The sequence below is a fragment of the Haliotis rufescens genome, unplaced genomic scaffold (genome assembly GCF_023055435.1).
Source record: "Haliotis rufescens isolate VD_foot unplaced genomic scaffold, xgHalRufe1.0.p SCAF_17, whole genome shotgun sequence".
Taxonomy (NCBI): Eukaryota; Metazoa; Mollusca; class Gastropoda; order Lepetellida; family Haliotidae; genus Haliotis; species Haliotis rufescens.
The window spans coordinates 15,249,199-15,276,982 of NW_025963857.1; the positions used below are offsets into that span (position 1 = coordinate 15,249,199).

Below are 27,784 nucleotides of genomic sequence, written 5' to 3' on the forward strand. Positions count from 1 at the left end.
ATACCATGCCGCAGTTTAACATGAATACCCCACTCAGACACAGTATACTGACTCCGAGCCGACCAGTCCTTGTTTTAGCCCCTTAATGCTGAGCGCCAGACAGGGTAACAACAAGTACCATATTTTAACGTCTTTTGGTATGACGCGGCCGGGAATCGAACCCCGGACCTTCCGCTCTCCGTGCCGTCGCTCTACCACTAGACCATGGAGGCGGTCATGCAGGCCATAGTGTTTTTAAGAAAGAACGTCAATACAGTTAAGAAACACCCCATCCCTCCCGGAAAAGAAAGACCAAAAGAGTGAACTGCGACAATCAGAAACTCAATCACGCTTTGTAGCGCCATGTCTACATCACAATGCTTATCTGTAGAAAAGTATGTCACTGTAGTGGTTATACTTCACAACGAAACGTCGCCAGGGTTATGTTCGCAAGGGAGGACCGTTAGAATAGTGTATAGCGTTAAGTAGCATGGATGAAATTATGCTTTGAGTTACTATGTATGAAAACCACTACACTGGGCAATCAAACCATTTATCCTTGAATTTGTGTTTGCGTTTCATGTTTCAAATTAGAGGCTTCCAACTCCAAAGCGAAACCTGTATTTTTCAAATTGAAATTCATGTTCGGGTTAGAAGGAAGTTTAACGATATCAAATACATACTATGTAAAGAAAGTAGGGGATATTGTGAATAATCAAGACATATCGTCTCAGCTATATGGTCCTGGAAAATGGAAATGATGTGATCATATCTGTTAGGGAGTAGGCGATCAGATCTAATGGGCTCTAATAGGATGGTGGTGCACTATGTCGTTTAAGAGGTCGGAGATTTGTATTTTAACTAACGTCACTTATATCGGGTAAAACCACCTCTGTTGGCCAGACATGCACGAATTCTTGGAGGCATACTTCTGATAAGTCGACCAATGTCAGCTTGACATGATGAGAGCTACAACGAGTTCATTAAGAGTGGAGGGTGGATTTTGAGGTGGACCTACACGTCTGCCAATGACGTCCCAGACGTGTTCAATAGGGGAAAGTCAGGACTGAGTGCTGGCCATGGCATGACATGGATACTTATCTGCTGAAGGAATTGGGTCACAATCCTAGCAAGATGAGCACGTGCATTATCATCTTGAAATACAAAACACACATTATATTATTGATTTCAACAGTCCTAGTGCGATGGGGTGCCTCGTGGTTGAAGCGTTTGCTTGGCGTCGGTTACAGACTCAGGTTCGATTCTTCACAGATATGGAAGCCCGTGCTTTGTTGTACTAGTAATCAGTTGGTACTATTTCACTTTTATTTTACGGGTACTTTTATCCCGTTCAATACAATTTCTCCAGAATATGTCATTTTCGCCTGTGATTTTCCTTTATAACTTCATCATCAGTAATTTAATCAAAATCACTCACTCACTCCTATTTTTTTTAAATTTCAGGTTTTCTGTAAATGAGTCAAACGTTATGAAGCTTCCATCTTCCACTTGCTCTTCTATCTTCCATATACCTTTCCATCTTCCATATACCCTTCCATCTTCCATATACCTTTCCATCTTTCACATGCCCTTCCATCTTCCATATACCCTTCCATCTCTCATATACCCTTCCGCCTTTCATATACCCTTCCATCTTCGATATACCCTTCCATCTTCCATATACCCTTCCATCTTTCATATACCCTTCCGCCTTTCATACACCCTTCCATCTTTCATATACCCTTCCATCTTTCATATACCCTTCCTTCTTCCATTTGCCCTTCCATCTTCCATATACCCTTCCATCTTCCATATACCCTTCCATCTTCCATATACCCTTCCATCTTTCATATACCCTTCCATCTTCCATATCGTCTTTCAACTTCCATATGCCCTTCCATATTTCGTATGTCCTTCCATCTTCCATGTGCTCTTTCGTCTTTCATATGTCCTTCCATCTTTCATATGTCCTTACATCTTCCATATTCCCTTCCATCTTCCATGTACCCTTTAATTCAAATATCACAACGGGACACCGTTTAATCACACAAGTCTAAGCTCAAAGAACTCATTTCCCAAGGGGAAACCGAAGCGATGTTTCATTGTCATTAAATGCAATTTGCAAATCCTTTCATATCTCCAAAGATAGTAACACTTAAAATTCGCAATTGTAACTTCATAACTGAACACTAGACGTCCTGATTTGCTGGTAAATGTCAGAGGTTCAGAGAAGCCTACGCCGTCCTGATCAGATCATATTGATCATGTACAAAGGATTACATACTTCACTGTTACATTCGACACATATTCATACAAACGTATACAAATACATTTGTGGTCCATAATTTGGCAAGTTGGATGGAAAGGTTACCATATCATGCATCTTTCTGACAGCACACATGTATATTGTATTCACGATCAGAGTAGGGAATGAAGGGCTAGTTCTCGACTGGATTTATGTGCAGGGTTACATATTGCAGTGGAAGGTCAACAAAGAGACATGATATTTTATGCCAGTCCGCGGTTTGCATGTTTTTTTTGCCGCTTATGGATACGGGGGCATGGGATGTCGAATTGTTTAAAGTAATTATTTTGCCTCCCTGCTTGTCGTGTGAGAGGGGCGGTGGGGTAGGCTAGTTGTTAAATCATTCGCTCGTCGCGCCGAAGGCCCGGGTTCGTACAATCTGTGAAGACCATTTCTGGTGTCCCCCGCCGTGATATTTCTGGAATATTGCTAAAGGCGGCGTGAAACCATACTCACTCATTTATAGTGTCAGGATCCGCTGGACGCGAGTTTGAGTCCCAAAATTGCTCAAATTGGTCTGCAAGCACTATACTGGTACTCGCAGCGGATTTCACTAAACTTGTAACGACTTGCACCATACTCTGTCCCAATACTAGCTGACAGGCCGTGATGTAACTGAGATTTAACCATCATGATGACGTCACTTTATTGTTCATGCAGTTGATTCTGAGCCCGAAAGTCAATGGCCATTTGTGTATTTTGAACAAGTAAAACTAACGCAACTACAGGTCATAGTGCAACATTATGGAGGACCTGTTGATTCCGGAATTAACAGATTCTCATGCCGTCTCCATTACGGAGCGTTAATATGAAACGTTAGAGATTAACAAGTCTCGATTTTCCGACGAAACAGATTACATTTGGCGTGAAGGGCAAAGTATCTGTGAAAATTATATGAATAGACCACAGAAAAACCAGTGATGACACCAGGTGTTCGCGAAAAGCATGTTCTGCCCTACCGGTAAAACAATTTGCACAAAAAATAAGTATTTCTTGCCTAACGCCATGCGGCGGCGGCCTGTATACAAACCAGACGATCTCACGACTTTATATCGATGCCACAATATCGATGCCACAAGTGCCACAAGTGCCACAAGTGCCACAGGTGTAGTTGCAGAGCATTCATTATGGCAAAAAAGTGTCTTTCTATCCCCATCTTAACTCTCGGTTTTTGTTATCAGAAGAATCAATATCATTCAGAAATATACGGTGGCCCTGAACAAATTACCTATTTGATAGATGCGAACAGAAGTGCTGTTATTGAGGTTTAAACGGGATGGCGGATATTAGGCAGCTGATGCCACTAAAGGTTAAGGCGGGCAATCAGGAAACCGTCTTCATCAAAAGCAAATTGACATTTAATTGAATTTTGTCGCCATAATCAAACATCTATTGTGTTGATTGGTCTACACAGTTGCCATCCAACGGGTGATGTTTCATGCTGTACTGAAGATGCATCATCTCGGCAGAGCATCTTGGGGTCAGTAGAAACAACTGTCCGACTGAGGAAACGTTACTCGTTCAACCAGGCCGATTGTTGGGCTTTGGTTATGTTTTCATAACCACGAGGTCGTCTCAGGGGAAATCCTTTAAGTATATTTAGTATTGGCTCAATTTGGGCAGATTGAATAAGATTGACCCTGAATGCAATATAATTAACCTCTGTGTTCGCTCTCTTTAGGACTAGACGTGATGGCGAGTGTTTGTACATTAATATCTTCTGGAAAAAAGCATTAAGGTTAGATAATGTGAAATATAGTTCTGTGCAGACACATAGTTTTTCAAACTTTGATAAAAAAAGCTTTCTCTGATAAATACTCTTTGACAAATACAAAAGTATTTTGAATAGGCCAGTATACAGTCTAAGACCTATGCAGGCCAACAAACCTGATCTTGTCCAATGAAATAAGTTTTATCATTGAATTTTCTGTCCCTTTTGCCACTAATATGATTGACAAGATTCAGGAAAAACATGGTAAATATGCGGACCTCGCTTTCGAAATGTCATGCTTGCATCGTAAATACCAAGTTGTCCGACTCCCCATTGATCTCGGTGCCTTAGGTTTGGTACCTCCCAATCTGTTGACTGACACAGAGTACCCGGGTTTGCTACCAGGAATACAGCCCTTCTGACAATCTGGGTAATGCAGAAGGCTACAGTGTTGGGATTCTTCACTGTCTGGGCTGCGTGTGGAGAGGGCAAGGGCCCTGAGTTGATGATGATCTAACTGACCGTGCCAGGATAACCGAAACACTCTTTGCTGCATTTAAAAAAAAATTAATCTGTACATAATAATAATAAAGGGAGAGTACCCGGGTTTGCTACCAGGAATACAGTCCTTCTGACAATCTAGACTAGACAACGCTTCCTGGGAGAAGTCCCACTCGCCGTCTGGGCTGCGTGTAGAGGGAGCAAGGGCCCTGAGCTGATGATGAGCCTAACCAGCCTGACTGTGCCAGGATCACCCAAACCCTCTTTGCTGCATTTTGTATTTTAATCTGTATATAATAAAAAAAAAAAAATAAAAAAAAAAAAAAATAAAAAAAAATAAATAATAATGTCTACATTTCTTTTACAAACTTTAAGCGTTTGTTCAAACTTTGAACAAGCCATATAATTTACCCCGATAAAAATGATAAACGTGCATTTACTTGTCTATTGGGAGTGTAAATTAATTGATTAAAATAACACTCTTAACGTATTTGACAATGAGCCGAGTGCAGCTATGTATTTAACACGAAAGGAATATACGGGAATGTTTACAGTCCGTTAATCCATACCATCTAATCCAGTCCACTTAATCCGTAAAACCCGGACGAATAAAGCCGGCAACATACGTTCAAAAGGGCATTACACAGGACTCATGATTCGTTAATCCAGACACTTGTTAATCCCTCAGGTCATTGGACACGGTGCAGGCCGGATCAGCGTGGTTTCACTGTCCAATACAACTAATTAAAATGTACCCATTATTAAGACAAGTCTTGTACATGAGCACTCACACTTGAATACCCTTGCAAAGATCAGAGACCATCCATTTAGAGTTAAAGACAAAGGGTATTTACTGCAGAATCGTGATCTAAAGCGGTGCCTTGGGTGATGGTGCTAGTGGGGATTTGTGCAGGTGCGTACGTCAGGGTGCATGCATAGGGATGGGCGTTTATGAATAAAAAATATCAAGCCTCCTGAATATCACCAATAAATAATATGACTTATTGATGCAAATATACAGACAATTTTACAATGTGCTTTATGCGCAGCTGTGACAGAATCAACTATTCCGCCTACCCAATGATAAGCGGGCAATCAGATGAAGCAAACATAACCGGTTTACAGAAATAAGTATATGGATAATAAGTATATGGATAATAAGTGTATTTGAATTAAAAAAATAGTTCAATGTTCTTAAACACGTGAGATGTCTACACTATGATATCTGTGACTATACACTTAATACAGAATATATTTATGCTATTTATTTGTATTAATGATAACTTTTATAAGTATTACAAAGCAATAAATACATAGAGGCATACACAGATGTACACGGATGACATATTTTAAGTGATATAATTTAATGTTTCAAAGAAACGTTTTCATTTCTTTGAAACCATTCCACACGAAGACATTCAATGTATGTCTGAAATATTATCACTCGCAGGTATTCGACTATGAGTCAGATCACTGCTATAATACAACGACTTCATATACTCAAGTGTTATAAACCCAAGGATTATTTGTAGTTCAGCGGACACTTGGCCGCAAAGGCGTTGTGCAGAGTTGTATCCTCCCTTGAATTTCAAGTCGTATTGAGGAATGGAATATGCAATTTCTGGATTAAAAGGGTCCGGAATACGGAGGTCCTTCTATACAATCGAGAAATTATTCCTCCCACACAAAGTCTTCTAAAAGTCACATGTAAAACAAAAGACAATAAGATATGAACCAAGTTATCACCAAGTGGCGGCTAACGTACATGTTGTGTGAGGGCAACAATTCTATACCCACGTATTATACTCTATAAATCTATGAGGTAAAGATTCTAAAGAAAGAAAAAGATTAACTTACCACAGCACAAGTGGTTCTTGAAGGCACGACGGAACTTGACCGACATGGCATTGTAGAGGATTGGATTAATGGCACTATTGATGTACACCATGGTTCGACAAAATAGGAGGAACCACAGATCCATGTACTGCTTACTGGCAAACGAGTTATAGACCACCATCACCCTGTATGGCATCCACAGCGTGGCGAAGACGAAAACAACAACAATCAGCATCCGCACCACCTAGAAAGGAATGGAAAATGGTTATTAATAATTCAATACGTTTTTCTCTCATAAAACCCCCTATGGTATTAACAAACGTTGCTTAATGCTCATGATACATTCGGAATCGTACAATCGACTCTCTTTTTGGCCGAGAGTTCTTATGACTATGGCCAGGGTTATATCGCTTTTATTTATTGATAACACCTTATTCTTAACCGTGGTTGCCTCAGGGCTTTGATGGTAATTTGATAGAAATCATTTTCTAGTTTGGGGATTAACCGAATGGAGAATGCTTCACCGGGTTCGATACTTAACATCCGTGAAACCATATTGATGGTTCTAAGGTCGTCGTCGTATTAAAAAGGGAATGACCGAAAATAATCGAACGACTCTCCAAAAGGACTTTGCCAAATATAACAATAATAATTCAGATCCACGAGACGCAAGCTTCGATCCACCGACGCCGCAATACAATGTACTGATGACAAATTCAATTGGACCTCAGGTCATCACCATGGAGTAGCCAATCACGGGCCTGGAATTCGATCTCACACATATGTTTGATACCAGTTATCTCAAATGGGTTTCTCACCCACGGGTGTGTAAGAATCTTCAAGTACACACGCAGGGACCTCACTGACTGCACTTCGCATGTATACGAGGTTACGATTATCATTCTGGCGAATCAGTTAACAGAAAAGGTGTTTTGTAAATGTGCTCAATGGACGCCGCACTATGACACCGGTGACTAAGCTGGCTGAACTAAAGTCTGAGAGAGTCAGGCTCCCAAGATGGAACATACCTTGTCAACTGGAGTAACAAACATGTTTGCTGTAGATGACATTGATAGGATATTACAAACGGAAACGCCAGCGCATACAAACTGATTGTCTGAGTCAAAATCAAAATATGCACATATTTTTGTTCCCAAGCAGTAATATCTTTAAAATTGCACACTGACTCAAAATTTTACCCGGAATACTACTTATTGTGTCCATTCTCTATATCTAAACAACATTAATGTTTATATGCATTGATTCATTTTTGTATTTTGTGTGTGTCAAATATGGAAAATTTCCTTCTCCCTCACTCTAAGGCGATGTTTTTGCACAAATTGGTAGAAGTTGTACCAAAACGAATATTTTCTATCACTATTCTTCTTCTTCAATTAAGTCTAACCTTGATGATGCAAGTATGTTTTACAGAGAATGTATTCTGATATAGTTACTACTGAAGTAAATATCCCGCTCTCTTAATTAGAGGGGGCACGGGTGACCCAGTCGTCTAAGGCGCCGCGATTCGCTGTGCAGAGTTGCGTCCCTTGGACACGCCAGAAACCTATAATTGTGGGTTCGAATCCCGGTTCGCCCCGATTATGTTTCTAGGTTTGTCAGCACCATACCCGTGCTCGTGGGTTTCACCGAAGTGGTAAACGTCTTGAGACCTGCATCACTTCGGGCTTTCCTCCCACATTAAGCTGACACGCCGCGATATAACTGGAATATTGTTAAAAGCGGCGTTAAACCCAACTCACTCCCGCTCTCTTAATTAGATGTCACTCCTGTAACAGTCTGGGTAAAATGGTGAAAGTTAAATGGTACTGGATCAACCTGTGATGCCTAGAAGATTCTTCCTTGCAGTGAACTAGTCACGTGTCATGCTATTCTGACTGACTCTAGAAGGAATTTAAATACACAATGCATGGTTGTCAAAAGGATATATATAGAGAGCCCTTTCCATAATCATAAAAAGTCGATTGTAAATTTAAGTTTATCGTAAGCATGTGTTTATAGATCCTTATCAAATAGTGATGTCACCAGGTGTTCGCGAAAATGTGAACGTATCCTGCCCCACCAGTGCCACCCATCAGAAACACATGCAAAGTCAATCCGCTGATGAACACTGGAACGTGTGGTACAAGTGTGACAGATTCAACATTGTACATATTTATTTTATTCACCTTCAGTATCTGCTTTTAAGTGTTCAACTTTTATGTTTTATCATTTGTTAAGATAGATTAAATGTACTTAATGTGTCCTTCATGTTGTAAGCCTTAACAAACCCAAGCCATGACGTGCTCAACTGATTGGCCAAGCTAACCCTCAAAGTTGACCCTTTGTCTCGCTGCATGTTCTCAGTCTGCACACATTTCCTGCACAGACAAGTTGACAGGTGAAATCATCTAAAATCAGATATCCTAGATACTAGATACTAGATACTACATATTAGATAGATAAATATGTGACAGATCCATTGGCGAAATAAACGTCTCTCACCCGTAGCGTGTGTTTGGCTATCACACCATTCACTGCCCTGCTACACAGTCAACATCGGAATGGCATGGATATAATTATGGTCCAATTTGTAAATGTCCTCCACGCGTCTACCATAAAACATTCTGAAAGCTCTGCTGAAGCCTTGAATCATGTAGCTCCGATCAGACAACTTTTATGGAAGAGTTGTATGATGCTCTTTGAAAATCTCTTCGAAAGAACATGTTTGATTGTACCTCGAAAGTTGTTAAATGTAGATACCAAAGACCGGAGTTGTTGGAATATTGTCCCACACAAAGGGAAAGTTGACTATTCGAAAGTTGAACGTCATGTGCTATGATAAATGTATGTTTTTTTATTGAAGGATCAGGTAAATCCAAGGTCAATAATGCTTCCTAGTGTGACTCAAACCCATCCGCCTCTACTCTTCCTTAATTTTAACAATGTAGGTCATTATAGCATCGTGATCATGAGGAAATAGCATCCCAATCAGCGTTTTGAGGAAATGTAGGACCCGAATCTTGTTAATGAGGAAAGATAATATCCCAGTATGGTGATTGAGGAAAAGAAAAGTGGTACCGCATCAGATGAATGAGGAAGTGATTATAAGACTGGAAACGTGGTGACATATACAATAAAAAATATAATTGAGGTTTTAATCCCATGTTTTGTATCTAGCAACTCACAACTTCTACCTATTACATACATATATGCCTATTGATCATGTTGGAATGTTGGCTCAGGGGAAGCGTGTGCTTACCTCACGGTCAATAGCGGGGCGGTTGGGTAGCCTAGTGGTTAAGGCATTTGCTCATCACGCTGAAGATCCGGTGTTCGATTCCCCTCATGGGATCAACGTGCGAAGCCCATACCTGGCTTTTCGGTTGTGACTTTGCTAGATTATTCCTAAAAGCGTCGTAAAACCCGACTCACTCACTCATTAGCAACAGGCATTTTACATCAATTTACATTGTGTAAATACTATTTCTCTTTCTACTTTTGATACAGATAAGTAGAGGGCTTCCCTGGAACAATTCAACTTTTATATTACAATGACCCGAAAAAAAAGCGAATTTCACAAATGAGTAATCTAAATATGCCTTAAGTGGCTGACGGCAACATATGGTGTCAAGGTGACGAAAACGAGAAATTTTGTCAAAGTGTTCGGCGCCAGCGCGCTCAGAACAGATCCACCGAACGCTCCATGGGCCACTTCGTTGCCTGCATTTCGGCAGCGACATTGCAACCCTGCCGGTCAGTATGTTGGTAAAACAACTATTCAAATACTACCGGGAGAACAACGTTTACAGGTTGACCAGAGTGCATAGATGGTTGCCTTGAAAGTCAGTGGAACTACATCTTACTGGGGGCGGTCGGGTAGCCTAGTGGTTAAAGCGTTCGCTCGTCACGCAGAAGACCCGGGTTCGATTCCCGACATGGGTACAATGTGTGAAGCCCATTTCTGGTGTCCCCCGCCGTGATATTGCTGGAATATTGCTAAAAGCGGCGTAAAACCATACTCACTCACTCACTCACATCTTACTGCCTGGAAACACAACGCCAATGGTCGGCCACATGGTGGACGTCCTGGTGTGACCATACCAACACAAGATCGTCAACAATATTTGGAAAACAGGTTCAAAACTGTAGGGGGGCACGGGTGGCCCAGTCGTCTAAGGCGCCGCGATTCGCTGTGCAGAGTTGCGTCCCTTGGGCACGCCAGAAACCTATGATTGTGGGTTCGAATCCCGGTTCGCCCCAATTATGTTTCTAGGTTTGTCAGCACCATACCCGTGCTCGTGGGTTTCACCGAAGTGGTAAACGTCTGAGACCTGCATCACTTCGGGCTTTCCTCCCACATCAAGCTGACACGCCGTGATATAACTGGAATACTGTTAAAAGCGGCGTTAAACCAAACTCACTCACTCACTCACTCATAGATGGTTGCCTTGAAAGTCAGTGGAACTACATCTTACTGGGGGCGGTCGGGTAGCCTAGTGGTTAAAGCGTTCGCTCGTCACGCAGAAGACCCGGGTTCGATTCCCGACATGGGTACAATGTGTGAAGCCCATTTCTGGTGTCCCCCGCCGTGATATTGCTGGAATATTGCTAAAAGCGGCGTAAAACCATACTCACTCACTCACTCACTCACATCTTACTGCCTGGACACACAACGCCAATGGTCGGCCACATGGTGCCAACACAAGATCGTCAACAATAATTGGAAAACAGGTTCAAAACTGTAGCCGAGACACACCACAAGCAGCCATAACCACAGAAACAGTCATCACTGATGATACAGCCAGGATACCTCTGTGGCTCTGCCCGCGTTGGTGTTCCTATAGTTGACTATCGGCAAAACAGCCAGACTACAGTTGTCATGGAACTTGACAACTGGTATCAGAAGCAGTGACAAGCGACCCCTTTTCACATATGAGATCAGAAGCTTCATTTCAGCAAGTCTGAGGTGGAATACCGGTTCGCCCCGAGTATGTTTTTAGGTTCGTCAGCACTATATCCGTGTTCATGGTTTAAGCCAAATGGTAAAAGTCTGACACACGGATCACTTTGAGATTCCCTCCCACATTAAGCTGACATGGCGTTTTATGACTCACACACTCACTCAACAGAAGATGACAGAGTATGAGTATGGCTCAGACGAGGGGCGCGATATGTTCACACTTGTATTGTAGAGAGCATTTTCACAGGGTTGACCAATCATCCTGATTTGAAGTGTATTGTAGAGAGCTATTTCACAGGGTGGACCAATCATCCTGATTTGGGGTGTATTGTAGAGAGCTATTTCACAGGGTGGACCAATCATCCTGATTTGGAGTGTATTGTAGGGAGCTATTTTACAGGGTGGACCAATCATCATGTGTGGGGTGTATTGTAGGGAGCTATTTCACAGGGTTGACCAATCATCCTGATATGGGGTGCATTGTAGGGAGCTATTTTACAGGGTTGACCAATCATCATGATATGGGGTGTATTGCAGGGAGCTATTTCACAGGGTTGACCAATCATCCTGATATGAGGTGCATTGTAGGGAGCTATTTTACAGTGTGGACCAATCATCATGATATGGGGTGTATTGTAGAGGGGTATTTCACAGGGTGGACCCATTATCCTGATATGGGGTGCATTGTAGGGAGCTATTTCACAGGGTGGACCAATCATCCTGATATGGGGTGCAATTGTTATGAACCAGCGAGTTGGAACCATGATCTTCACGAACAATAGCGTCAGGTCCAAACAGGTTATAGCGCCAGTTCATCGATATATTAAACCCAATCGTTGTGCCATTTCTTTAAGTCTTATAGTCCACATAATCGGAATCGTACAAAGGACTTGTATTAGGCATTCCGTGGAATACCAGAAGACGTTCAAAGATGATACTGTTTACCATGCCTGGTACTCGACATTAAGGGAAAAAAAAAGACTAGTCGTTTCAGTAAACTGTGTGTGAGTGGGGTATCCATGTTGTGGCATGGTTTCTCTGCAGGCTAGCACTATAAAACCGGAATAAGGTTCGGACGTGTACAGGCAGCCACACACACACACGTGCAATAATGTGGAACGCGACGATAAACACATTTCTTCTCACTCGAACTGGACACCCTGAATTTTACAACCAGGACTCGTCCATGACCTACACTCAGTCCAGGTTCAAGCACAATTAAACATTCAAGGGTGAACTCTAAACTCAAGTGCGCACCCTAGCCAGAACAATCGCGGATCCCCATGCAGTCTTCAACGGATACGTCCCTACGTTCACTCCATGTACAGGAAATGTGTTGCAGTTGTTAATGCAAGTGGCGGCCATTCATTGTACTCAACGTGCACGTCCTGGTGCATATTCTGAAAGCTGAATGATCTCTGTCAATAACTATGTAGGCTGTATCAGGAACTTACTAAGTTAAAGCGATAATGCTTTAGACGAGGACACGCGTACATTCTCCCGTCGCTGATAACAAAGGCTTGTTATCAGTGTTTAAATAGAGAATTGTTCATCCAGTCATTGTTATATTTCACCAAACTTTCTGCATGTCATCTTCTCATGTTGAATGTTTAGCTTGTTTAACAAATACCACCTTTTAACTTACGTACGGAAATACGGCTTTCAAATGTCAAATTAAACATGTTTCAGTTGCCAAAACCTCTATCATACGCCGACCATTCATGTATTAATAGTGCTTTGCAGAGTTGGTGAATTTTTATATTATTGTACATATGTTAAACAGATATTTATTTTCATGTTAAGAAAGGTATTGTTCACATTGTATTAACTAGTATTAACTAGTCTCTGGCTGTGTACATGTGCCATTAGGCATCAGAGAATGTTAGCCTTTGGGCGGCGGAGCATGATAGCCATTGGGTGGCGGAGAATGTTAACCTTTGGGGGTAGAAAATGTTAGCCCTGAGGGTAGAGAATGTAAATCGCTGCGGAAGCAGAGAACGTTAGCCACTGGGCGGAGGAGAATGTTAGCCAGTGGGCGACGGAGCATGGTAACCACTGGGCGGAGGAGAATGTTAGCCAGTGGGCGACGGAGCATGGTAACCATTGGGCGGAGGAGAATGTTAGCCAGTGGGCGACGGAGCATGGTAACCACTTGGCGGAGGAGAATGTTAGCCAGTGGGCGACGGAGCATGGTAACCACTTGGCGGAGGAGAATGTTAGCCAGTGGGCGACGGAGCATGGTAATCATTGGGCGGATGAGAATGTTAGCCAGTGGGCGACGGATCATAGTAATCATTGGGCGGATGAGAATGTTAGCCGATGGGCGACGGAGCATGGTAACCACTGGGCGGAGGAGAATGTTAGCCACTGGGCGACGGAGCATGGTAACCACTGGGCGGAGGAGAATGTTAGCCACTGGGCGACGGAGCATGGTAACCACTTGGCGGAGGAGAATGTTAGCCACTGGGCGACGGAGCATGGTAACCATTGGGCAGAGGAGATTGTTAGCCAGTGGGCGACGGAGCATGGTAACCACTGGGCGGAGGAGAATGTTAGCCAGTGGGCGACGGATCATAGTAACCACTGGGCGGAGGAGCATGTTAGCCAGTGGGCGACGGAACATGGTAACCACTGGGCGGAGGAGAATGTTAGCCAGTGGGCGACGGAGCATGGTAACCATTGGACGGAGGAGAATGTAAGCCAGTGGGCGACGGAGCATGGTAACCACTTGGCGGAGGAGAATGTTAGCCAGTGGGCGACGGAGCATGGTAACCACTGGGCGGAGGAGAATGTTAGCCACTGGGCGGTAGACGGTTAGCATTATGTAAGCATTATTATAATTTGGTACAAACTTGCTTGGTGAAATTTCGACTATTAATTGCGAGTTTCAGTTTCAGATCGGACTGACTTCCTGGGTTATGTTACGTCTGGAATTCTTTGGCGTGGAGATCCACTGGGGTGCTGGACGTATTAGAATCGTGCTAGAGTGATCTACGTAGATGCAAGTTATCCCTCTTCGGTACCCCGGAGCCTGGTGCACAGTCACCAATGCATACACATACTACCGAGTGCAGATTTCCCTGCCAAGTACATCCAGCCTCCGATGGGGCGGTCGGGTAGCCTAGTGGTTAAAGCGTTCGCTCGTCACGCCGAAGACCCGGGTTCGATTCCCGACATGGGTACAATGTGTGAAGCCCATTTCTGGTGTCCCCCGCCGTGATATTGCTGGAATATTGCTAAAAGCGGCATAAAACATACTCACTCACTCACTCACTCCAACCTCCGATGGTTTATACCTATTTGTAACAAGTAGACACTACTGCACATCCTATCCTCGAATAAGCCTGGCGCCTGTAGGCTGCGGTAGATGCCAACCAATGAAGTATTGTGTTTTTGATAAATGTTTTCTGTTCGTTCGGACGAATTAGAAAATAAGAATACTAAATGGAGCACTGAACTTCAGTGGTTTATGATTGTGGACCTCTGATCATGTATCACAAGAAGGATTTTCTTAATATTTTTTCAAATGACATAGAAATTATATAATTGTAATTTTAAGTTGGTATTGGTATAAGCCTGGCGCCTGTAGGCTGCGGTAGATGCCAACCAATGAAGTATTGTGTTTTTGATAAATGTTTTCTGTTCGTTCGGACGAATTAGAAAATAAGAATACTAAATGGAGCACTGAACTTCAGTGGTTTATGATTGTGGACCTCTGATCATGATCACAAGAAGGATTTTCTTAATATTTTTTCAAATGACATAGAAATTATATAATTGTAATTTTAAGTTGGTATTGGTATAAGCCTGGCGCCTGTAGGCTGCGGTAGATGCCAACCAATGAAGTATTGTGTTTTTGATAAATGTTTTCTGTTCGTTCGGACGAATTAGAAAATAAGAATACTAAATGGAGCACTGAACTTCAGTGGTTTATGATTGTGGACCTCTGATCATGTATCACAAGAAGGATTTTCTTAATATTTTTTCAAATGACATAGAAATTATATAATTGTAATTTTAAGTTGGTATTGGTATAAGCCTGGCGCCTGTAGGCTGCGGTAGATGCCAACCAATGAAGTATTGTGTTTTTGATAAATGTTTTCTGTTCGTTCGGACGAATTAGAAAATAAGAATACTAAATGGAGCACTGAACTTCAGTGGTTTATGATTGTGGACCTCTGATCATGATCACAAGAAGGATTTTCTTAATATTTTTTCAAATGACATAGAAATTATATAATTGTAATTTTAAGTTGGTATTGGTATAAGCCTGGCGCCTGTAGGCTGCGGTAGATGCCAACCAATGAAGTATTGTGTTTTTGATAAATGTTTTCTGTTCGTTCGGACGAATTAGAAAATAAGAATACTAAATGGAGCACTGAACTTCAGTGGTTTATGATTGTGGACCTCTGATCATGTATCACAAGAAGGATTTTCTTAATATTTTTTCAAATGACATAGAAATTATATAATTGTAATTTTAAGTTGGTATTGGTATAAGCCTGGCGCCTGTAGGCTGCGGTAGATGCCAACCAATGAAGTATTGTGTTTTTGATAAATGTTTTCTGTTCGTTCGGACGAATTAGAAAATAAGAATACTAAATGGAGCACTGAACTTCAGTGGTTTATGATTGTGGACCTCTGATCATGATCACAAGAAGGATTTTCTTAATATTTTTTCAAATGACATAGAAATTATATATTGTAATTTTAAGTTGGTATTGGTCTCTGTGAGTGTCTGGCTCCTTTCTTTGTATTTCATAGTTTCTAATAAAAAAAAATGAAAATAAATAAATAAAAAAATAGTTTCTTGAAGTTTCCTTTTTTTCCAGTGATTGATGTCGGTATGGAGAAGTTCGGTTTGTTGCCAAAGATACTCATAATATTGTTATTTTTGTACATTAATGCAACCTTATTTGTTGCGCAGAGTTGCGTCCCTTTGGCATACATCAACCAAGTCAGCGAGCCTGACCACCAGATCCCGTTCGTCGCCTCTTACGAAAAGCATAGTCGTCTTTTAGGGCAAGCATGGGTTGCTGATGACCAATTTTGGCCCGGATCTTCACGGATATGTATATATATATATGAACTCAACACGGGTCATCAAATGAGTTGACCCTGAAATGTCGATACAAAGAGCACAGTGGTTGATTTCCAAAAACAAATGTCGCGTATGCATCATCTGTCATGTTTTGTTTCGCGTATACGTGCAGGAGGTGGAGAGTTGTCCGGGAATACAAGACTGTCCTTAGGGATTTCTAAAAGAGCCTATTCTTATTTACGCGATGTTATCATGAAATGTCACTTTAAAAGCGACTCTTTTTATCCAGTGAGATCAGACGCTGCATTTCCACAACCCAGAAACCTTTGTATACCGGTTCGCCCCGAGTATGTATCTAGGTTTGTTAGTCTTTTTTTACGCTGAGTTATAAAGTATGTCACGTTGGCAATGAAGATAAGGTATTATACATTACAAAGAAATGCTACAGTCATATTCTACTTGAAGAGGAACCATACGTGTGCTGTAGTAAAGCCAAGAAGTATAACAAAATGAGATGCTTGCTGTTAAGTGTTAAAAGGAAACGTAGCTTAGATAAATGACACTCAAACTTAACTCACAAGTCTTCTAAACCACCATGTGTTATCTATATTTCCCCTGCAGACGCAGCCGTGCCACCATCTCAGGTGAAATATTTGCTCGAACACAGATTTAAGACTTGCGTGCTGCTTTCATGAATGAATGGACGATGAGGGTTTTCAATCTATCGTGACCATAGTAATGAAGAACAGCATCTTACTGATGAGTTAGTAAGAAAAAGTTTTTTGTCTGCGATAGTTAATATAGATGGAAACGACAGAGCCTGTATAAAAGGAAAGCTGATTAACATTGCATGTGAGGGATTAATGTGTAATTAATTCATGGATGTCGTTGTGTATAAAAGGAAGGCTGATACTATTTACATTGCAAGTGAGGGATTAATGTGTAATTAATTCATGGATGTCGATGTGTATAAAAGGAAGGCTGATACTATTTACATTGCAAGCGAGGGATTGATATTCAGTGAATTCAATACTTTATCATTCTTCCATCCCGTACGTTTATTTTGCGGGTGCAGAAACATCGATATACTGGATTAAAATTTAATTTTTATAAACAACCGGTATATAATTTACTTCAGGAAAGAATGTAATAATAAAAATATAATTTTACATCACACATCAACCGTAAAGATTCGTATTTTGCGAGGACTTTCGCAGGTGATCATGCACGAGGAAAACGCGAATTCTACAAACAAGTGAGTGAGTGAGCATGTTTTTACGCCGCTTTTAGCAATATTCAAGGAATATGACGGCGGTCACATTCAAGATGATTTCACGTTACAGTCATGGTAGATTCGTCACTACGATCTAATATCGGCACCCCGTCTTTGTCGAACTACAGATAACTCGATAAAGGTTCAGTGATCATGATCCTCGGGACTTCGACCAACCGAAGTCTGACTGATTACTTCAAGAACATGATAAATATAGATATTACTATTGGTAAATATGTTCATAATTCATGATGGTGGTGATTTTAATCCTAATGCTTACCCCTTTCACGAACACCTGGTGTCACTGATTTTCAATGATCCATTCATACAATTTTCACCTCTATTTTGCCTTTTACGCCCAATGAAATTTGTTTTCGGCTGATAATCGAGACTGGTTATTCTCTGGCGTTGACGTTATATATTTTTGCATTTCATTTCTTTCAAGAATGGTCGGTCGGATAACATGAACGAGAAAAGAAAATTGTTTTTTTAAAAGGGCAAAAAGAACAAAAGTGTGTTGTCAAAGGAATAATTTTATGTTTCCTTCCTGAACTTTTGAGTTTCGCAAACCAATTAATTAAAATAAAAACCCCACAAATAATAATGATTGAATATTCTTTGAAGTTCAATAACACATTGGCATAATGATCAACATCACAGGAGTATGGTTAATATTAGACATGTGAAACTACTGTAGGAAAAAGAGGACGAGATTATGGAGTTTCCAAATTCTGCCTGTGGTAACAAATACTTAAACATTTATTAACCTGTTTCATTATTATTCTCTGTAATCACACTGAACCAATAACTCTTAATTCCCTCCACAGATATTCAGAAATATAAAAATAGCGACTTTTGAAGTCAGTACTACTTATACAGAGCTACTTTCCAATACTGTTTTAAATAACAACATAGTTTTATGTCCATCCATGTCTCGTGGTAAAGAAATGTTTTTGTATTGTATTTTCTCTGGAAATTGTGATACTTTCGTTTGTGAGAAGACTTGGTCATTGATGAGTTCTAGGATGAGTCTTCTCTATATGCCCCCGAGAGTTTGTCGAAGTCGGTAAACATCAAACCCTTTGAGGATTGTAGACGTCTGCATCATAGGAATCTCTTTTACGCAAATCGCATTTCCCCCTTGATGAGTCTTTAAATAGAAACAGTACGATTTACAAAAAACAAGATGACAAAACACTTCATGGAATCTGGATTAGACTCGGCCAAAGGAATTCTATCAGTCGACGGAGTGTTTTGTACTTTCTGTCTATATCGCGAATCGTAAACGTAAATTATTGTTTGATGCATCACGTAACGTTTCTTTGGGTTCCTGGTATCATCACTATTTGAAAGTGTTTCATAAACACATGATCATGATACAGTCGGAATCGTACAATCGACTCTGTTTTGGGCAGAGATGACTTATGAATATGGGACCGCCTCCGTGGTCTTGTGGTAGAGCGTCCGCCCGGAGAGCGGAAGGTCCAGGATTCGATCCCGGGCCGCGTCATACAAAAAGACGTTAAAAGATTGTACTTGTTGTTACCCTGTCTGGCGCTCGGCATTAAGGGGCTAAAACAAGGACTGGTCGGCTCGGAGTCAGTATACTGTGTCTGAGTGGGGTATTCATGTTAAACTGCGGCATGGTATCTCAGTGAGCTAGCACTATAAATCGGCATCAGTCCGGACTAGTACAAGCAGCCACACACACACACACACACACACGTTGCATGCACGTCGCTATATAAGTGCAATAATCTTGGACGCGACGTTAAACCCAATTTCACCTCACCTCACCTCTTATGAATATGGAAGAGGTTTTGACTTGGCCTTGCTTGTGTTTGTGACGGGTGTCAATGGTACGTCAGGATATGCAAACCCTTTCCACAACACGTGGTATCATCATTATTTGATTGTGATTCATACACACCTGCTCATAATCCAGCCGGAATCGTACAATTAATTAACTCTTTATCAGCAGAGACATCTTATGACTACGGGAAGGGTGAGACATGTACCAAAGGTACTCATAGCACGATTCTGTATCAGTTTCAAAGCCATTGATAGGCTGGAAAGATACTCCTTTTTTTCTATTTCAATGTTGTCTGCATTATTTGTGTTAAGAAAACAACGCATATATAACCAGTGTAAATAACTTCCAACTTATACTCGTTGACATAATTCATTTGACTGGTGTGTTATGAGATGCAGGTAGTTTATATCATGATGTTCTAGGTGTGTCAATGACATCGTGATGTACTTTACACGTATTTGAGTCATATCGTAATTCATTTTATAATCTGAAATCTCTCAGTGAAATAAACCTCATTCATTTGAGATGAACTCTCGACAGGTGATAACTAGCCAGTGGTAAAAAAAGTGCAGGCGTTACCACATCATGGCTTGAAGGACTCTTATCAGTTGCTGGTTCCAAACACCTATCAATTACTGGTTTACTACATCGTCCAATTTTTGGTTAAAAACATTGGTCAGTTGTTGGTTAAAGACATTTGTCAATTGTTGGTTGAAGACATTTGTCAGTTGTTGGTTAAAGACATTTGTCAATCGTTGGTTAAAGACATCCGTCAGTTGTTGGTAATATAAATTTGTCAGTTGTTGGTTAAAGGCATTTGTCAGTTGTTGGTTAAAGACATACGTCAGTTGTTGGTTAAAGACGTTTGTCAGTTGTTGGTAATATAAATTTGTCAGTTGTTGGTTAAAGGCATTTGTCAGTTGTTGGTTAAAGACATTCGTCAGTTGTTGGTAAAAGACACTTGTCAGTTACTGGTTAAAGATATTTGTCAGTTGTTGGTTAAAGACATTCGTCAGTTGTTGGTTAAAGTTTTGTCAGTTGTTGGTTAAAGGCATTTGTCAGTTGCTGGTTAAAGACATTTGTCAGTTGTTGGTTAAAGACATTCGTCAGTTGTTGGTTAAAGTTTTGTCAGTTGTTGGTAAAAGACATTTGTCAGTTGCTGGTTAAAGACATTTGTCAGTTGTTGGTTAAAGACATTCGTCAGTTGTTGGTTAAAGTTTTGTCAGTTGTTGGTTAAAGGCATTTGTCAGTTGCTGGTTAAAGACATTTGTCAGTTGTTGGTTAAAGACATTCGTCAGTTGTTGGTTAAAGTTTTGTCAGTTGTTGGTAAAAGACATTTGTCAGTTGCTGGTTAAAGACATTTGTCAGTTGTTGGTTAAAGACATTCGTCAGTTGTTGGTTTAAGTTTTGTCAGTTGTTGGTTAAAGGCATTTGTCAGTTGTTAGTTAAAGACACTTAAATTACCAGCTGCATGTTAAAGACATTCGTCAGTCGTTGGTTAAAGACATTCGTCAGTTGTTTGTTAAAGACATTCTTCAAATGTTGGTTAAAGACACTTAAATTAGCAGTTGCTGGTTAAAGACATTTGTCAGTTGTTGGTTGAATACTATCCGGCAGTTGTTGGTTAAAGACACCTGACAGTTGATAATTGGCAGCTGTCTGACCTGTGTCTCTAATCCCAACATTTTCTGTCAATTGTAATGTCTGTTTAGTTCCATCTCTATTGATCACAGACGCTGAATGTTTACATATATACTCATAGTGTCGCAAAATATGATTAATGGGATATATCAGTTTCCTTGTGTGACTGAAACACAACTCCCACTGTGACAAAACACGCCAAAGAAACACGTTTAAGTCAGAGAGCTGCTAATAGGAAGCATGACGGATGTGACACATAACAGACAGATGACAGATGCTTATGCGGAGTGTACGGCAGAAGACGTGTGGCGTGTGGTGGTGTGGTGGTGGTGGTGATGACATGCATCAACCAAGTCAGCGAGCCTGACCACCCGATCCCGTTAGCCGCCTCTTACGACAAGCATTGTCACCTTTTACGGCAAGCATGGGTTGCTGAAGACCTATTCTACCCCGGATCTCCACGGGTCGAAGAAGGCGTGAGTGAGGAAGTTTGGTGATGTCACGGGATGACGTACGTTCACACGTTGCACGTAAAGAGGTCTCCGTCTTATGAGATACATAAGGAAAGTTAATCTAATCTACTACGACACACAGCGAGAAAAACAGCGTAGGCATCAACCAACATAAAACGCCCTCTGTGAGCTCAGAGTAGCGATTACATGATATGAGCTCAAAGCATTAACTTAGCGTGTTTAATATACAGAACTTGATCACATCCGCAATAGACGCAATACGCGACAGCATCTTCTCTCACGTTTTTATGTTCCATGGCAGAAGTATTACCAAGGGTACGCAAAGGCGTGACGTTCTTGAAGGAGGCGCTTGCGAAAACAAGACGGCTTATTATTCATTTATTCATAACGATCCGATAGAAGTCCGTGCTTTATGTGACGTCTCTCGGAAGAGGGAAAAGCTTAGGTACACAAAGGTAAAGCTTATTATCTGAGCAAAATCGAAAAGTGAAATGAGCGCTGAATAATTCCAGTCCTCTCATATTTGTAAGGAATGAGTGAGTTTATGCTTCACGTCACATTGACAATATTTTAGCCATATCGTGATTATGTCTGTCAGGAGAAATCGGGTACTGGATACTGTAGGACATGATATATGTCACTAAGTTCTATCATTGGTGCCCTCTGTTCATTTTAGTGCCATTTCATCAAACGAGGATCAAGTGCTGGCCATTGGCTGTTCTTGTGTATAATGTGCCCTTGTGTAATGTGCTAACGCTCAGACGCTCAGGACAATAGGCTACGACCAACATGCCCATTTGATCTGCCAGCGAATTCCATAGCAGAATTATCAGGATTATCCACTGCCTTGTATACGTACTGGTTAAAAATACTCTTGAGACCTGGCTTGTGATGTGGTGTGAGTGCTCCAAAGTTGTCTGGTTTGGATTTTATTGCTATTTATTGATTACCTCTGAAAGTAATGTGTTGGTCTGAAGAGTCATACAATTTCTCATTATAGACAGTTTTGATGTTTATAATGATGGCACATAAAATACTTTTTTCAATAAATGTAGTTATGAAATTAGCTCCTTTGAAGTAACAGTTTAACAAGTTTAATACACTGACAACAATATGTGCTTACAGTGATCTGGCAAAAAAATTCTGGAATTTTCGAAAACACATGTTGATCACAAAAGCTAGCTGGCACCAGACTTATTTTTTATTCCCAAGGTCTACACACGTTCTACAATTCTGGAAAAACATAATACATACTCCAGAACTCTTTAAACAGTGGCTTAATTTATTACACAACGGACGAACGGTCGTGCTGACTGAAAAGTTCCCGCAACTTTTCTCTTTCTTTATCTTTGCAAAATTAGCTGACTTTGAATGAGTGGAAGCTTTGGTTGCGTGATGGCCGACGTCCACTCTTGTCGTAACCCAGACATCTCGCCGCTCAGAAACAATTCGCAATGGAATCTATGAATATCGAATTTTAAATTTTGTAGGTTTTATCAACTTCATATAAAATAATTCGTCTTTAGATTGATCTCCAGATGGATAACATGCCCTATGAATAAATATAAAACCATTTGAGATTCATAGACATTGACGCCATACCCAAAGCTGACCTTTCCGATGAAATTGCCTTGACTATACGACTATATTCACAGTGAAGCTGTAAATCCCTAATGTGCCTTTTAAACCATTTTCTTTCTCCGAGTTTGCAGACTACACCACCCTTGCCTGCCAGGTCATTTGCAGCCCATTCAATTTCTTCATGGCAACTGCAGTAGTCATTTGCTGGCTGAAGATTTACTGAAGTTAAGGAACAATCACTGGCGACGCGTGTCGTGGTCTTGTCAACAGAAGATCCTCCTGAATACTTGCATGGAACTATTTCTTTCACACGGACACCTTTAGAATATGGTGTGGCTAACGGGACAGCGGCGTTGGTTGACGCCTGTGGAGTAATACATTCCAACCCATTACACAACTGAACTAATACACAAATGATTCATATGTAAAGATTTTTGAAATTGTCCTGGAGTTGGCGCTCTTGAATGTTCAACCGACATGGCATTTTGAATTGAATTGTCATGCACCAAATTTTCGTTCATATAATATTTAATATTTACTGCCTGAAAAAGTAGTTATATATTTTTATATATACAAGTCCCATGATATCCTCACGTGATACTGTTTCTCATAAATGATTAAAACATTGCTTTCGTCTGGCATTTGGCTTGAAATCTCATCATATATTGAGTATTGGGTTTAACGCCGCTTTTAACAGTATTCCAATTATATCGCGACGTGTCAGCTTAATGTGGGAGGAAAGCCCGAAGTGATGCAGGTCACAGACGTTTACCACTTCGGTGAAACCCACGGGCACGGGTATGGCGATGACAAACCTAGAAACATAATCGGAGCGAACCGGGGTTCGAACCCACAATCATAGGTTTCTGGCGTGCCTAAGGTACGCAACTCTGCACAGCGAATGGCGGCGCCTTAGACGACTGGGCCATCCGTGTCCCCCTTATTTATTTATAATAATAATAATGATGATGATAAAAATATTTAATTACAAAATGAAAATCAGTTTGAATGGATTGCAGGCAATGTTATTTATAATTCCAGCCTAGTTCGGCAAGGGTGGAAAGTGGACTTTTATAGTTTACTCCCTTGCCTCGGGAAGATGGTGTCTGTGAATCACTATCAAAGAGTGATGATAACAGGTGTAAGTTATGTACAGAACAACCACCTCCCACCACCCAAGACAGCCACCACAGCCACCCTCGCCAAAAGAGCAAAGAACATCTGTCCAACACTGTAATAATCCAAACAAGAGTAAGACCACCCCAGGCATGTTTTTAACAGCAGACAACAGATATCGAGCTACACTTGTCAACACATCATCAGCTTAACACTGCCATGGCCATCTACGCCGCAGTACCATTCACGATATGGTTTCCATACATAGACCAAATCAGCCAGATGTGAGGTGAGGTGAAATTGGGTTTAACGTCGCGTCCAAGATTATTGCACTTATATAGCGACGTGCATGCACGTGTATGTGTGTGTGTGGCTGCTTGTACTAGTCCGGACTGATGCCGATTTATAGTGCTAGCTCACTGAGATACCATGCCGCAGTTTAACATGAATACCCCACTCAGACACAGTATACTGACTCCGAGCCGACCAGTCCTTGTTTTAGCCCCTTAATGCCGAGCGCCAGACAGGGTAACAACAAGTACAATCTTTTAACGTCTTTTTGTATGACGCGGCCCGGGATCGAACCCTGGACCTTCCGCTCTCCGGGCGGACGCTCTACCACAAGACCACGGAGGCGGTCGCAAACCAGCCAGAAACACACTGAAGGCAGACATCTGAACCTACAGCCAAGCCCTCCCACGAGGCACAACGTACAAGATCAAATGCAGCTGTGAAGACATACACCGGAGAAGCATCAAGACCCGTCAGCATCCGGATCACATAACACCACTGACTTCAAATGCGCCATCTCAGATGACATTCACCAACATCCCAGTGGATCAGATCCATCATCCTTGCCTCCAACCTAAAACCAACACCACCAGAAAGCCAACAGAAGCCACCAACATCAAAAGATTCAGTGACCTTCAACAGAGACCAAGGTTTCTTGATCCTGTCTGCGACATCACCAAATCAGCCAGATGCAACACTGTAACTACACACCAAGAATCAAACCACCTTCGCCTTTTAAAGGGGAAGTGTACACGCAAAAATTACTTTCTTTCTTTTTCTAAACAAAACGCAATTTTAGAATTAGTTAGTATCTGTGTTTGAAAATATACACTCATTTTTTTCACAGTGAAAGTAGGAAGCTCACAATAGTGTGAAAATGATATGCCGTTATGAGGCCTTCGTTTTTCGAGCTAAACAGGCCTGAGTTATCTCCCTTAGATTATGACGTAATTGGTGCCAATTCAACTGGGTCCCTGTCTATTCTGAACGCAAAAGATATCAAGTACAAGTTTTCGGTAAAACAACATGGCCTACGACACACTCCGGCGCAGTGGTGACTCAGCATAACACTATGCTGGCTGGCATCTGAGACGCTAGAATCACACACCTGTACCTACACCACGTGAAGCGGCTCTAACAAAGCATGATGACATCATAATGTTTATCAATTGGCACCAATGACGTCATATTGCAAGGGGCATAAGCCATGGTGTTTTTGTTATGGAAATAGAACACTTGGTAAATGTGAAAAATATAAATCGTTTTAATGCAAAACATATGTTGATTAATTGTGATATTTTTATATTTTTGTCTATGACACTTCTAGGTTAACACTTTTATTGTGGAAAAAGTACAAGAAAATTAGGTTCATTTCCGTGTGAACTTGCCCTTTAAACTTCGTCCCCAAGAGTTATCCTTATAATTATTTGTCACCCTTGTTTGTTGCTTTTGTTATTGTTTGTTTATTGTTTAACGTCACAGCAAACAATTTTCCAACTCTATGACAGCGACCTGTAACAAATGGAGTCTGGACCAGACAATCCAGTGATCGATATTGTGAGAGTAACGATCCACATCGTCGGGGTACGATCACACATCAGGTCACCGAGTCTGACCACCCGATCCATTTGGTCGTCTCCTAGGATCAGCATAGTTCTTACCCTGGATCCTCATGGGGTTCTGGGCGGTCGGGTAGCCTAGTGGTTAAAGCGTTCGCTTGTCACGCCGAAGACCCGGGTTCGATTCCCGACATGGGTACAATGTGTGAAGCCCATTTCTGGTGTCCCCCGCCGTGATATTGCTGGAATATTGCTAAAAGCGGTGAAAACCATACTCACTCACTCACCCACTCATGGGGTTCTGCTGCAGGTAGTCGGCTCGCGTACTGAATGAGTGAGTGGACAGGGTTTAACGCCGTTTTTAACAGAATTCCAGTTATATCACGGCATGTGAGCTTAATGTGAGTGGAAAGTTCTAAGTGATACAGATAATTATTAGAATTATAGACGTTTATATGGCCAACGACATACTGAATTAATGAATTGTTCAAGAATCTCGGAGATGTTATATGGACACTACATATCGAACAATATTCCAGCAGCTCCAGCCTTTGATGTTTATATTTCACAACTTTAGAGATACAACCGAGCATATTCTTTCTACGAAAAGGGCAAAATATCTCCGAAAAGTATATGAAAGGCTCAATAATAATCAGTGATGACACCCGGTGTTCGTGAAAGAGGTAAGCATGCCCCGATCTACCAGTACAACCCTCCAATCACACAATTTGCACAACAATTAAGTGTTTGTTGCCCGACTCCGCACAACGGTACTCCTGTCATGATACGACAGCCTGTAAACAAACCAGACAATCAAAGGTATATATGTAAGGGATCATTCTGACCCTTTTGGTTTTGAATGGAATAGATGTGATCTTTCAAATCATTGATAATCCCTGAGACACAAATTTATTTATGTACCATTCACACATAGAAGTTTCGATCAGCTGAAGCACCAGTTATTCAATACAATCAACTTCCGTTTATTGTTTCAAGGCCATATGACCCGTATTGTACACATGTATATCATAACATTAATTACCCATAGGGTTCGAAAAAAACTGAGTATATAAAAATTGCATGCGCACAAGTGCAAATATCACTTCAGTGTATTGTTAACGTCATCGGGACGAAATTGTTGACGTCATTCAAATATTATTGTGACCGAATGGTGGAATGACGTCATACTAACATCGACGTAATGGCTGAAGATTGTTGACCATATTCGACAATTGTGGTTTTCTAAGACGGCGTTCGTGATCAGTGCATTTTTCTACATGGAAGCTTAAAATGGTAAAGATATAATAGATACTGACTGTACGAAACACGCTCTCGCTCGGGAAATAGAAAAATACGGACACTCTTTTCGTAAAATCAGTATGACACACATACGAAAAAAATCTCTACATACATGTATAACATTATTATATACATTATCTGACCAATACTAAATAACTGTAATATAAGCGAACATATGGCATATTTGTGCGACCTTCGGGTGTTTGTCCCTTATATTTCTTTTCATGCTTTGCTGGATCGATACAATATGAGATATAATAATTTCAGATCCATACAGTTGTATATTGATGAAAGGTGCAAAGGTTGATATGTGGCGCTTTTATTTATCCGTTACGGTTTATTTATGATTGTTGCACTTAAACAATTAACAATATTCGGGGTTATATAAAATGATAAACAGATATT

The 27,784-nt window shown here is 41.0% G+C and overlaps 1 protein-coding gene across 4 annotated transcripts in view; it reads right to left on the minus strand.

Annotated features, from left to right (window-relative positions):
- LOC124140881 (thyrotropin-releasing hormone receptor-like) overlaps positions 1-27,784 on the minus strand; it is a 110,656-nt gene that overhangs the window by 30,100 nt on the left and 52,772 nt on the right. For all 4 annotated transcript variants that reach the window (XM_046508700.2, XM_046508697.2, XM_046508699.2 and 1 more), the window contains exon 2: positions 6,354-6,576. In XM_046508700.2, coding sequence (XP_046364656.1) covers positions 6,354-6,576 — 223 coding nt within the window. The remainder of the gene's footprint in view (positions 1-6,353; positions 6,577-27,784) is intronic.